This window comes from Crinia signifera, chromosome 6 (assembly GCF_055691185.1).
Source record: "Crinia signifera chromosome 6, ASM5569118v1, whole genome shotgun sequence".
Taxonomy (NCBI): domain Eukaryota; kingdom Metazoa; phylum Chordata; class Amphibia; order Anura; family Myobatrachidae; genus Crinia; species Crinia signifera.
Genome location: NC_139222.1, coordinates 12,262,131 through 12,276,377, shown reverse-complemented (window position 1 = coordinate 12,276,377; position 14,247 = coordinate 12,262,131). Strand labels below are relative to the sequence as shown.

At 44.2% G+C, this 14,247-nt stretch overlaps 1 protein-coding gene across 1 annotated transcript in view; it reads left to right on the top strand.

The window, feature by feature from the left end:
- The window catches only part of LOC146009514 (uncharacterized), a 57,361-nt gene that overhangs the window by 18,256 nt on the left and 24,858 nt on the right, over nt 1–14,247 (top strand). Inside the window, exon 6 of the mRNA XM_083149957.1 lies at nt 5,357–6,243. Within this exon, the coding sequence (XP_083006083.1) occupies nt 5,357–6,243 (887 nt within the window). The remainder of the gene's footprint in view (nt 1–5,356; nt 6,244–14,247) is intronic.

Here is a 14,247-nt window from a genome sequence, read left to right as displayed (position 1 = left end):
AGGTGTATGATTTTGCAGGTGTGAATGTGTTCCTGAAACACCCCACTATCCACGGCAGCCCGAAGCGTCGCGAGCGCATTACGCATCCTACCGACCTTTTCATACCCCCACTATCCATGTCGCACCGAGCCCGAAGCATGGTGAGAGATTGCGGAATACATGTGAAATGACCCGCATCCCCTCGCGGGGCTCGCTGCGCTCCCCACGCTTCGGGACTCACTGCGCTCGCCACACTTTATATAATCAACTCCACGACGACGTGGATAGTGGGGGTATGAAAAGGTCTGCTAGTGTTTTTCACATTTTTTTGGTCTGTGTCTTTTTTTGTGATAATGCTGCACCCCTATACCCCACTAAAATTTAGAGGCTCTAGCATCTAACTTTAGATGAACCCTTGTTAGCGGTTTGCAGAGCATCTTAATTTAGACGCTTAAGCGTCTAAGTACTAGACGCACCCTTCAGACGCCCTCTTTGTTAGTGGTGTGCCGGGCTGTCTATTTTTCTGTGGAAGTGCCACAATGACCTGTCAGCCCTGGGCTGCCGCGGAGTCGCCGTAAAACTACAAATGTAATGCAGCTACGTAGATAACGTAGCTTCAAATTAATTACAGAAGTAGCGTTGCTGCCGGCGCTACACTGATAACGGAGTGCGCGCAGCGTGAGCCCAATGTGGACGTCGTGTGTACGGAGCTCTTCCCGGGATGTCCCGCTGCCTCCCCACCGGCCCTCCCTCAGTGCACACCTTATCTTCTATCATGAAACTTTACATTTTTTTATATCTATCTCTTCTACAAATGATCCCTAAAATCCTTTAACTGTGAGACCATGCAAAGCAATTTCAACCATAGCAGACATCTAAGTGTTTTGAAGAATGCGGGGGGGAGGCTGTCTGGGGGGCGGGGTGAATTTTGCCCGGGGTACCGCTTTCACTGGATTGCTTTCACACTGCAAACCTGCTTTAGACCAGGCATGTACATGTGATGTGAAAGGGGTTAAACTTGCTCTGACCCATTTAAAAAAAAAAAGAAATTTTTTTTTAAATACCCATACCTCCCAACATGGCCCATGCCAGAAGGGACAAACTGCTTCTTTCCTCTTAATGTATAACTAGGTGATTCATCGCGCCCTATGCGCGCTCTTCACACCGTCGTAAGGGGCTGCGCCCCCTTAATTTGTGAACATTTGTATATGAGAAAGATGGTTAGAATTGTATGAAAGATGGCCTGTATTGCAACTTGAGTTATAGGTGAAATGTGTTAAATAGAGAGCATATGATGTGGAAGGGGTGTGTATTGTTTTGTTTCATTTCATTAAAAAGCGGTTACAGAGTAAGATGTACATTGATAGTGTGGATGTGGGGGGGGGGGGCTGTGTGTGCATGTTGTTTAGGTGTGTGTGTGCAATAGTATAGTAGGGTGTTTCTGAGTCAGCGGCTCCCCACTGGCGGTGGTCACGACACAGGAAAACAGGAGGCTGGGTAGTGATAGGGGTGTGTGGGCATAAGGGGGACTAAAGAGGAGGGTGGGAGATACTGTGCTGCTTCTGCCAGTGGGTGAGGGTCCAGCCCTTAGTCAGTGTCTCCTCCTACTGGGTGGGAGTTCGGGTGCATGAGAGCAGGAGGCTGGGCTATGAGGCATGATAGGGGCATGTGGGCCAAACAGCGTCAGCGACTCCCCAGTGGTGGAAGTTACGGTTCAGGAGAGCAGGAAGCTGGGTAGTGATAGGGGTGTGTGAGTATACGGGGGACTAAAGAGGGGCTTAGGGGTGCCGTGAATTGCGGGAGGGGCGCGTGGGGTGCCGTGAATCAAGAGAGGGAGGGGGCGCAGGTGTCAGCGAATCACGGGAGAGGGCGGGTGTCCGCAAAGCATGGGAGGGGGCGTGAATTGCGCGAGGGGGGGGGGGCACGGGGCGCGATGAATCACCTAGTTGGTTATATATTCTTGTAGAAGGATGGTAGGATGTTGCTGTCATTCAGAATGCATTTACATAAACAGTAATAGTAGCAGTAAAAGGTCTGACTTAAAACACCTACGGTAAAACAGAACAGGTGTTATATATTATACAAAGAATTGGTTGATGATGTGTAGGTTGACGTGCACATAGTTCATAGTGGTCACTGGAAAAAAATTGCTACAAGAAAAAAATCAACACAGAAAGTTCAACACATGTAAATGTTGACATAAGTGTGGCACTTCATCGGTGTCCATATCGACACATGATAATGAATATGAAAACATTCAAAAAAAGAAAAATAAATCTTCAAAAACTCATGTCAACCTTTTTCATTGTCGACCATAGCCGTGCCAGTGTTTTGTATGTGCCATTTAATCCTGGGGTTGCCGTGAATCACGCGCGGGGGTGGGGACGGAGGAGGTGAGGGGTGTCCGCGAATCACAGGAGGAGGGGTCGTGGGTGGATGCCGTGAATTGCGGGAGGATGGGTCGCGGGGGGGGGTGTGGGTGCCGCGAATCGTGGGATGGGGGGGGTGCAGTGAATCAGGGGAGGGTGGGTCGCGGGGGCGGGGGGTTGCCGCAATGACAGGAGGGGGCTCAGGGGTGGGGAATCGTGGTAGGGGAGGTCGTGGGGGGCACTGTGAACCGCGGGAGGGGGGGCCCGGGGGGTTGGCGCGAATCGTGGGAGGGGGGGTCGCGGGGTGCCGCGAATTGCAGGAGGGGGGGTGTCACAGCGAATCGCGGGAGTCACCGGGGGTGCCGCGAATTGCGGGGGGTGTGCTGCAAATCGCGGGGGGTGCCGCGAATTGCCACAAGAAAAAATCAACACAGAAAGGTCAACACATGTAAATGTTGACATAAGTGTGGCACTTCATTGGTGTCCATGTCGACACATGAGAATGAATATGAAAACATTGAAAAAGTGAAAAATAAATCTTGTCAACCTTTTTCATTGTCGACCATAGCCATGTCAGTGTTTTGCATGTGCCATTTAATCGTGGGGATGCCGTGAATGGGGGGGGGGGGGGGGGGGAGGGAGGGAGGTGCATACCCAACATGACCCTCTCCAGGAGGGACACATTGCTCTGTTTCTGGACTTTCTTCTTAATTTATGGATTACCATCACCTGTGCTTAAACACCTTTCTTATCAATTACCCTGTTTAAAATGACAGGTGATGACAATCATAAATTAAGATGGAAGTCCACAAACAGAGCATTCTGTCCCTCCTGGAGAGGGTCATGTTGGGAGGTGTTGCCAGATAGGTAATTGTTTGCATAAATTATAACTTAGAATCAGAGGTGTTGTTTTCATTAAACATATTATTGATGAAAGGTGATTTTAACCTTAGTGAATAGTCTAGATAGATAGATATAGGGTATAGTGAGGAATAGATATAAATGTATTAGGTGAATGCTTATATGATTTAGGATAGTGTTTGTATATGTCTGTATATAGATCTACAATTGTGTCTTACCGCAAGGTTATGGATTTTTATGTAGGTATATGCCTACTGTATGCCTGATTCACAGCAAATAAATAATTAGAACCTGGTAGAATAAAGTCAACAGGTCATCTGTTTGTTAGGCCACATAATATGTAAACAGATCCTGGTATGTGCAGGGGGATGTTTAGATGCAAAGTTACAGATCACAATCAAAGATCTGCATACCTTAAGAAGTGTAGAAGCCAGCTGACCTACTGTACTGTCCAGTTATGGTGCAGGCCAGAGGCAATGACAACACAAAACCAAACTACTCCCAACAGGTTATAATTGTCCATGTAAATACCCTAGGCAAAACAGATCATTGACACATCAACACAACCAAGGGGAAGCCTCTGAAGATTAAAGAAATACTATGTTTTATGATCTTGGGATCATAAATACCCTACATGCTCACTACCTTGGGGCAGAATGAGCAGGGCATGTTTTATGACACTGTGGAATCTGGCAAACCCTATAATTATCTCACACACTGGGCACAATGGGAATAGGCCAGTTTGAATGGGCAAAATATGGGATAAAAGGAATGATCTTATGGGTAGAAGTCAGTCAGCAGAGGGACATCAGGAAGTGAGACATCAGGAGGAGAGGAGAAGGATGAGAGTAAGAAGGGGAAGATGAATAAAGCTTGGTGGAGATGTTCACACCTAAGGAATGGAACAATGAACTTGCAAGTATTCAATTAGTGTTAGTAATTGTCTAAGTTTGTTAATTTGTTTTATGTTCAATGTTTTATAAGGAAGTATAAATATAATTATAATTAGCATATATATCACTACTGTGCACAACTTATTCTGTATGATTTGTGTTTTTCCTGTAAATAAAATATCTTTAATCAGAGCGGCAAAACCAAGTTTGAACTCACTTTGGAATCATAATTTCATAATTCCTATATATGAGAATTGCATGTATGTACCAGCAGCCTAGGTTGTAAGTCTGACGCAATATATTTGCAGATATATAGGATAAATGTGTATTATAGAGTATACATAATTTATTATTATTGAAGAGTCCCCTTTTCAATAATTGGCACCCCAGGTATTAATATAATATAAGATTCCCAGTCCACATTTGGCACCCCAGATGGGACTTGTTTTTGCTGTATCTGATTTTATGATTATAATATTTATAAGGAGTAGCAGATGCTGTAAGCTGGCTACCAAATCTGCAGAATCACAGTGGGGATATATCATATATCTATGAAAACTTATTATCATTGTGTTTTTGTATCCTGTAATTTGTTACCTAGAATAGAGTATTAGTGATTAGATCTGATATTCCATGTTTCACAATAATGGTGACCTGGAGTTGTTCAGTATGTACTGCAACTGAATACAATATTTATTGGTAGCGGCACAAGGGCTATCAGCCTGCCGGCAAATTACAAGATCACAGTGGAATAGGTTACGAATTTAAAGGCCTAGGAAAGAGAAAATGTGCACAGTGGAAATAGTATTTCCAAATAAATGAATGTATGTACCAGATATTAGAGGAACCTTAAGAAACCGGTCACTCTTAGGGAGAGGATATCTCGGGTACTAAAATAAGAAGTACAGGTATATTAATAAATACAGCATTTTAAAATGAGTGCAATGCTGAAAATGCAAAAAGTTGCTGTGGTATTTAGGAAAATGCACAGAGCAGCGACTTTAGAAGTTGAGCAGGAATGTAAAGAGAAATCAGGATCAAGCCTCAAGAGCGCATGCCTGAAAATGAATGCAAAAATGCAATCATTGTTAAAGTCCCTTAAAGGGAAGAAAACCAAACAGGAAAAAGTAGAAATAAAAGCAAAAAGCCTGGCAGTTTGTAATCAAACTGGCAAGATCTCTCATGAGGAGATAATAGAAACACCCAACACTACACATATAAATAGTGTTGCTGTATGTGAGACTCTGTACACAGGGTCTACAGAAAAATACATGCTGCAGGATTGCATCAATGTGCAGCCTACAGAGGCTGTTATGGTCACACACACCATAAACAAACAAGCCTCTCTGATAGAGGAAGGAGGCAACACTGCACAGGATGTATCCATCCTCAAAAGGCACATTAACACAAAGAAGGGAATAGCAAAAGGAGACGTTCTCTATAATGATTTTAGCCAGTGGGAAGATCAGTGTAACGTCAGTGTAACTTATGTGGAGAGTTCTTCTACTGAGCACACTCTCAGAGTTCCCATTATGATGGAAGAACTTGTTACTAAAGGAGAACGGTCAATAGCCTTAGGCCCAGACAGCAGCAGAGAAGTACACACAGGGCCGGAGCAGTTCTCCATGATGCAAACTCCCATGGTAACCAAAGTTGTTACACATGCAACCCCTAAAATCATGTGTCCACCCAAAAATGTGTTTAAAGGGAAGATCTATGAAATGAATTTGAGCATGCATGTTTACATACATAGCTCTCACACCTTTGTAACCTCCACACAGCAGTTAAGACCAACTAGTAGTGGAGCAAATGTTTGCAGTCTCTCAGAGAGACCAAATGCAGATCAATCTGAAAACACCACACCAAGGTTCAGCAATGATACAAAGTGTCACCAGGATGAATATGTTTTTGTACCCTGGAAACCTAACAATTTTGTTATAGACCCGGACAAACAGAAAACCCTCCTGAAACCCGCAAAAGGTATCCGGCATGGATTAACAAGTTTCTCTCCCCACAAGAATATTTTTCAGGGCTGGCAAAATTCTCCAAGGTTGAAGAGTCACACTGAACAGCAAGCACTGCAGATGGAGAAAGGCTGGATTCAGTCCGCTTCAGGGAGTGCAAACACAAGTCAGACGGTGGTATCACTTTTTTTACTTGTAAAACCCAATGTAGCCATTGTTTGCTTTCAGAGGATCTCACATGGTAAACCAGCCCAGTTTTCCAAGTTAAATTTGCCCAGCATCATATATGCAGCAGAGTTGGTGCTGTCAATGACACACAAAACTACAGAAAGTAAAGACGTTGCTAGTTATTAAATCCTTACAGCCATAGTTATGGGAAGCCTGCATCTGACAGCATGCAGGAGAAAGCATATGATGCAAAGCAAGCAATGCTAATCCAGTAGACATAGTCATGATATTAATTGTATTTCTCTTTTGTTTGAATCTCAGTTCACAATGGCGGTCTGAATCCTGAATGATGTGAGAATCCAAAGAAGGTTCCAATTCACATGAAAAGGAAAACTTTCCATTAACCCTCCCATCGCTGCAATCCTGCAGATATATGTCACTACAAGCTCAGCCTTCCTGCACAGCCAATGGTGCCAGTAATCGCAAACCAACAGAGTCTATAGAAACCCTAAAGACTGACAAAAGGACAGATCTAAATGTTTTCCAGTTTCACCAGTACAGGAGGAAAAATTCCATTAACCCATTCACCACAGCGACTATTGTTTGTCTTTCATAATCAGTGTACACACCTGTTGCAGTGTGCATCTCATCGCTGCAATTATGCAGAACTATTTTATTCCAACATTTACCTTTCATCACAAGATCAGTTCACATATCTGGTGTATATAATATAATGTCACAATATACCTTGTAAATATTTTAATTTTTTTAAATGTTTTAATTAATATTTATACTTCCTTCGAAACTTCAAACAAATTAAATATCTAATAAGGATGGTATACCCCTTATAACTAATTGGGCCAATATTATAAATTGGGATGAATTAACTCTCTTAATACAGACATCAAGTCTAAGAGAAACTTATAGCAAAAAAAAAAGAAAAGGGATCATTTGCATTTGCAATATATGCACATGTCTGCATATTACATGATACTGGATGAATTAGATATGTTCAAAGCCATTCCTAAATGATATTTAATATCAGTTTGAAGCAAAATTATATTCATTCATTGTATTGTTAGGATGTTGCCATAAACACAACAAATAATTTTAATAGCATTGTTTGTTACAATATAAGGTTAAATAGTGAAAGCCTTTAGATGGGTTTAGATGGTGCAAGGTTATTTTAGTTTTAAGTTATATCAAATAATTATTAAAGCATATAGGAACATGTTAGGATAGGGCGGAGACCTGACCCTGTATGGTAAGTTATTCAGTGAGGAAATAATGTAGGAGTAGATCTTATCTACCCCAGACATTTGTATACCACTGCCCGAAGACAATTAAGACCTATTATCAACAAGGAAGGAATTAAAGAAAAAAAAAAGACTTTGGTTTATATACCTGCTGTATTCAACATCATAGCCTGTTTGGGCAAAGCAACAAAGATGGCATAAAGACATGGACACTTGTTATGACTGCGACATTAGATAAACGTAAAAGATGCACAAATATGAGACTGTATAAAGACTATTACTGAGGGTCATCACAGGAACTGAGTGTCGCAAACTGTGGTGAAGAAGCAAATCAAAACCACAGCACTCAAAGTACACAGCCCTCTGCACCAAACATCAAAATGACAAGCAAAGTGGCAGCTTCAATGAAGAATTCTACTTCTACTGCCTCCATACTGCAAAAGTAAGGCGTCTCCAATGGCAAGCAAACCACGCAGATGACAGTCCTCTTACAGCAAAATCGCTGAAGACAACAGTAGTCAAACAGATCTACAACCGAGTTACTTTATGGCATGGTATCTAAATGTCTGTAGTGAAATACTGTAGTTTTCCTCAGTAATGCTGAATAACCACCTCAGTGATGGTCCCATTAAGCTAGAATAAAGTAAAATAAGGTTTGGTTAGCTAAAGATACTTTAGAGGTTTTCTTTTAAATGTACAATTACATTGGTGATCATGGTTATACTTATGGTTAAAATTGTGGTTGAAGTTAATGAATTGATGAAATGTTTTAAAAGGTATTACAAACAATTACGTTAGTGTACTGTGTGACCAATCAAAATAACTTCTCATGGTCACAAGCGGGGGACTGTTGCCAGATAGGTAATTGTTTGCATAAATTATAACTTAGAATCAGAGGTGTTGTTTTCATTAAACATATTATTGATGAAAGGTGATTTTAACCTTAGTGAATAGTCTAGATAGATAGATATAGGGTATAGTGAGGAATAGATATAAATGTATTAGGTGAATGCTTATATGATTTAGGATAGTGTTTGTATATGTCTGTATATAGATCTACAATTGTGTCTTACCGCAAGGTTATGGATTTTTATGTAGGTATATGCCTACTGTATGCCTGATTCACAGCAAATAAATAATTAGAACCTGGTAGAATAAAGTCAACAGGTCATCTGGTTGTTAGGCCACATAATATGTAAACAGATCCTGGTATGTGCAGGGGGATGTTTAGATGCAAAGTTACAGATCACAATCAAAGATCTGCATACCTTAAGAAGTGTAGAAGCCAGCTGACCTACTGTACTGTCCAGTTATGGTGCAGGCCAGAGGCAATGACAACACAAAACCAAACTACTCCCAACAGGTTATAATTGTCCATGTAAATACCCTAGGCAAAACAGATCATTGACACATCAACACAACCAAGGGGAAGCCTCTGAAGATTAAAGAAATACTATGTTTTATGATCTTGGGATCATAAATACCCTACATGCTCACTACCTTGGGGCAGAATGAGCAGGGCATGTTTTATGACACTGTGGAATCTGGCAAACCCTATAATTATCTCACACACTGGGCACAATGGGAATAGGCCAGTTTGAATGGGCAAAATATGGGATAAAAGGAATGATCTTATGGGTAGAAGTCAGTCAGCAGAGGGACATCAGGAAGTGAGACATCAGGAGGAGAGGAGAAGGATGAGAGTAAGAAGGGGAAGATGAATAAAGCTTGGTGGAGATGTTCACACCTAAGGAATGGAACAATGAACTTGCAAGTATTCAATTAGTGTTAGTAATTGTCTAAGTTTGTTAATTTGTTTTATGTTCAATGTTTTATAAGGAAGTATAAATATAATTAAAATTAGCATATATATCACTACTGTGCACAACTTATTCTGTATGATTTGTGTTTTTCCTGTAAATAAAATATCTTTAATCAGAGCGGCAAAACCAAGTTTGAACTCACTTTGGAATCATAATTTCATAATTCCTATATATGAGAATTGCATGTATGTACCAGCAGCCTAGGTTGTAAGTCTGACGCAATATATTTGCAGATATATAGGATAAATGTGTATTATAGAGTATACATAATTTATTATTATTGAAGAGTCCCCTTTTCAATAATTGGCACCCCAGGTATTAATATAATATAAGATTCCCAGTCCACAGAGGTATGGAGGTGTGGGGCGCTCACCTGGTGTGTCTGGTGAGTAGCTGTGTCTTTGCTGTGTAACATGGAGAGGCAGAGGGTGTCTGGCACTGTCTGTGGGCTCACTGGGCTGGTTCTCTGTCATGTGAGTCAGAGGCTCCACCCAGGGTTATAGCTCCAGACACACTTTGAGTGACAGATGTAGCCAAATATATAAGAGATTGCCATCACCTGCGTTGAACAGGTTTACTAATAAGAAAGGTGATTCACTACATGTGATGGCAATCACACATTAAGAGGGAAGTCCGGGAGCAGAGCAAAGTGTCCCTCCTGGAGAGGGGCATGCTGGGAGGTATGAATACCTGGTCTAAGCAGGTTTTGTGGTGTGAAAGCAGCATTATACTTCCTGGTAGTCCTTTCAGCCCTCTGCTTCCATCAGGTGGCCAGTTTCACAACTGCAGCTTGATAAATATTTTTTTTTGTCTGTTACTAAATCGCACTGATACTCTGTTGCCTTTTGGTTGCTTTGCTGATACTGTCTGGCATTCTCTTATGGCTGTCTCTCACACCCCTTTTACACCAAATATCCCGGATCCGACCCGGCATTTGGAACATGGATCCAAGCCAGGTCGGATCTGGGATTCTCACCGTATACACTACGGTGCCTACCCGCAGTGTAGATGGAGGCGGCGCTTGAAGATGACATCATCTCGAAATGCCAGGACCACGAACACCCCCGCGGGGAACGCCGATCATCGTGCTGGGGGTGAGCCCAGCACAAAGGTAAGCTGCTGGGTTGCCCCCAGTCCCCATGCACACCCTTCCCCCCCAGTCCACAAGGTGAATGGATGCTGCACACAGGCATCCATTCACCTCCTCCCTACCTCCGCTGCTGTCTGCAGAGTACAGCAGACAGCAGTGTGGAGGCTGTGTGTGCATCCCACAGCGGTGTGGAGGCTGTGCGTGCGTCCCGCAGCGGTGTGGAGGCTGTGCGCGCGTCCCGCAGCGGTGTGGAGGCTGTGCGCGCGTCCGGCAGCGGTGTGGAGGCTGTGCGCGCGTCCCGCAGCGGTGTGGAGGCTGTGCGCGCGTCCCGCAGCGGTGTGGAGGCTGTGCGCGCGTCCCGCAGCGGTGTGGAGGCTGTGCGCGCATCCCGCAGCGGTGTGGAGGCTGTGCGCGCGTCCCGCAGCAGTGTGGAGGCTGTGCGCGCGTCCCGCAGCAGTGTGGAGGCTGTGCACGCGTCCCGCAGCAGTGTGGAGGCTGTGTGTGCGTCCCGCAGCAGTGTCCAACCTGCGGACGCTGGTTGTCCGCAGGTTGGGCTTCCCCCATTGATGACGCTGGTTGTCCGCAGGTTGGGCTTCCCCCATTGATGACGCTGCAGTCCGCAGGTTGGGCTCCCCCCATTGATGATCCGCGTACCTATTTACACCGCCCACTAACCACGTCCTAGCCGAGTTCAACCCAGGTCAGGACCTGGGTAGAAGTCCTGTGTAAAGGAACATGGGGTGACCCATTTACATCGCTGCTGACCCAGGTTTTTGCGGCGGTGTAAAAGGGGTATTATTCACTTTTCACTGTTAGGGCCAAGCTTCATAAAGTGATAAAGTGGAGAGTAATAAACAATCAGCTCCTACCTGTCCTTTTTCAAACCCAGTCTGTGACATGGCAGGCAGGAGCTGATTGGCTGTTTATCACTCTCCATTTTATCACTTTTAAAAGCTTGATACATCTGGTCCCAAGACTCCTTGATAGACAGACAGGGTCCCACAGTTTTCAATTAGGTCATTTGTGCGCTCTCTCTTAATCTCCCCTCAACATTTTATTGACCCCTAACTTTGGCACATGAGTGCGAACCACTGAGGTGCAGACAAATGTTGGGGGGCAGGAATTAGGGTGGCCATATAACAGTGCAAGAAGGTCTTCCCAGGTCCCTCCCTTTATATGGCTTCCTGTAACTCCCCTGACTTTATGCCCCCTATAATGCAGGTCTTGCAATCTCTTGCTCCAATGCGATGCGCACGGGACTGTGCATCGGATCGGAATTGGAGCTGAAAAACATGTGATTTGTCAAATGTCATCCGATTTCCCAGGGTCACATATGATAATCACATGTCAAAAGGACCGCATGTGATCCTGCCACCCGGGAAGGTCCAGGCCTTTTTGAAGAGGGATCAGCTGGCCGTACATTTTGGTTCACTCTTTCTGACAAATTCCTTCTTAGATGGACAAAACCCATGTGCACTGCAGGTGGGGTAGATGTAAAATGTGCAGAGAGAATTAGATTCGGGTGAGTTATTTTGTTTCTGTGCAGGGTAAATACTGACTGCATGATTTTACACTGCAATATAGATCCCACTTTGAAGTAAAACCCCACCCAAATCTAATTCTCTCTGCACATGTTACATCTGCCCCACCTGCAGTGCACATGGTTTTGTCCATCTAAGAAGGATTTTGTCAGAAAGAGTGAACTAGAATAAATCCCCGATGTACTCACAATCTGTCATACAATACATCTGCTGCATGATTGTATGATTGAAGCTTCATTTAAATAGGGGGCTGGCCTACTAGGATCAAAAGGATACGAGTACCAAAAATCCTTTTTAAAAATATTTTTTTTAATTTACAGGTTGCTGCCAGCAACTACCTACTGTATCTGTTCACAACTGCTGTGTTATGCCATTATTGCACAGCCCTAATGCAGCAATCCTCTGACAACTGTTTTCAGAGAAGTGACAGAATTGTGCAAAAGGACGACCACCGCTCTCTTCAGCCGCCCGCTGCCGATTGGATACTTCTGCGGCTCCCGGCATCTTCACTGCCACCGGCCGCCCGGAAGCTGCACCTCTCTTCTCTGCTAGTCAGGGAGGGTGGGTCACATGACTCTGGTTGTATGAGACATCTAATGACAGATTGCATGTGTTAATAGCAATCTGCTCCCAATCCCAACTGATCTGACGGGCAGGACGTCAGATCAGAGGACCAATCCACCAATCTCCCTGAGCCGGCATTGTATGATTGTGTGCAATGTCTTTCTGATGTATGGCCACCCTGGACTCTCAGTATGAAGGACTGCAATTACACCACGATAAAAACAAATATAAAAAGTCAAAACCTTTGGTACTTGTTTCCTAGAACGGCCACAATCGTGAGTGATCGTGGGTCTTAATTAAGGGACACGATCCTCACGATGTGGCCGATTTTTTACAATTTTTTCACTTTGATTGACAGAAATCGGGTCAATCGGTCGGTCGCGACCAATTAAAATCGGCCGCGATGCGACCGACCGATTGACCCGATTTTTCCATAGACTTCAATGTTAAAAAATCTTTTAACATTGAAATCGGTCGGTCTTGTGCCATTATAATGGCACAAGATGAGATGGACTTGATTAAGTCCATCTCACATAGGGAAAAATGATAAAAAAGGTGAAATGGGCCAATATGACCCATTTCACATTTTTTATGTGCCCGCCATGACCCCACGATAGACGTGAACCCGAAGCGTGGCGAGCGCAGCGAGCCCGCGAGGGGCGGCGGTGCGCGTCCTCCGACCTTTTCATTCCCCTACTATCCACTAGGGCGTGGAGTGAGAATATAATAGTGTGGCGAGCGCAGCGAGCCACCGAGCCCGAAGCGTGGCGAGCGCAGCGAGCCCCGCGAGGGGACGCGTATACCTGTGAAGTTAGACGCGTCCCCTCGCGGGGCTCGATGCGCTCGCCACGCTTCGGGCTCGGTGGCTCGCTGCGCTCGCCACACTATTATATTCTCACTCCACGCCCTAGTGGATAGTAGGGGAATGAAAAGGTCGGAGGACGCGCACCGCCGCCCCTCGCGGGCTCGCTGCGCTCGCCACGCTTCGGGTTCACGTCTATCGTGGGGTCTAGCACACTTATTAACATTTGGGGGGGCAATTGAAACAAATCTGGTGAAAAAAAAAAAAAATCGGGTGAAAAATCGGTCGATCGGATCGTTCGCATCGTATGCGACCAAATCGCATGCGATGCGATCGATCCGATTTTTTATCTTACGACCACAACGATCTAAATCGTTGTGGCCGTTCTAGGAAACAAGTACCAAACCTTTTTTTAATTTATTTTTTTAAGTGTTAAATCGGTGGAAACAAAGGCCAACATTATATATATATATATATATATATATATATATATATATATAGTGCATAGCTTCCAACGGGTGCTGAAATCGGGTATGGGTCATAGAGCGTTGACTCGATGAAGGTCGACACAGAAAGTGGACACCTGAAATATGTCGACATGGCTAAGATTGACATGGTTGGAAGGTTGACGCAAGCAAAAAGGTCGACAATGGGAACGTTGACAGCCAAAAGGACAACATTTTTTGTCCCAGATGTCTACATAGTCGACATGGACATAGTAGGGCACTATTATATTCTCCCTCCACGCCCCAGTGGATGGTAGGGCATGAAATACCGCCTGTCAGCACATGTCGGCTCAAAAAACAGTGAAAAACCCCATGTCGACCTTTTGACTGTCCACCTTGCCCATGTCGACCTAGACCCATGTCGACCATCTTGTTGTAGACCAAATGACCGTATCCTTTTGATTCTACACCTTGTAGTTGTACCCAAGCCT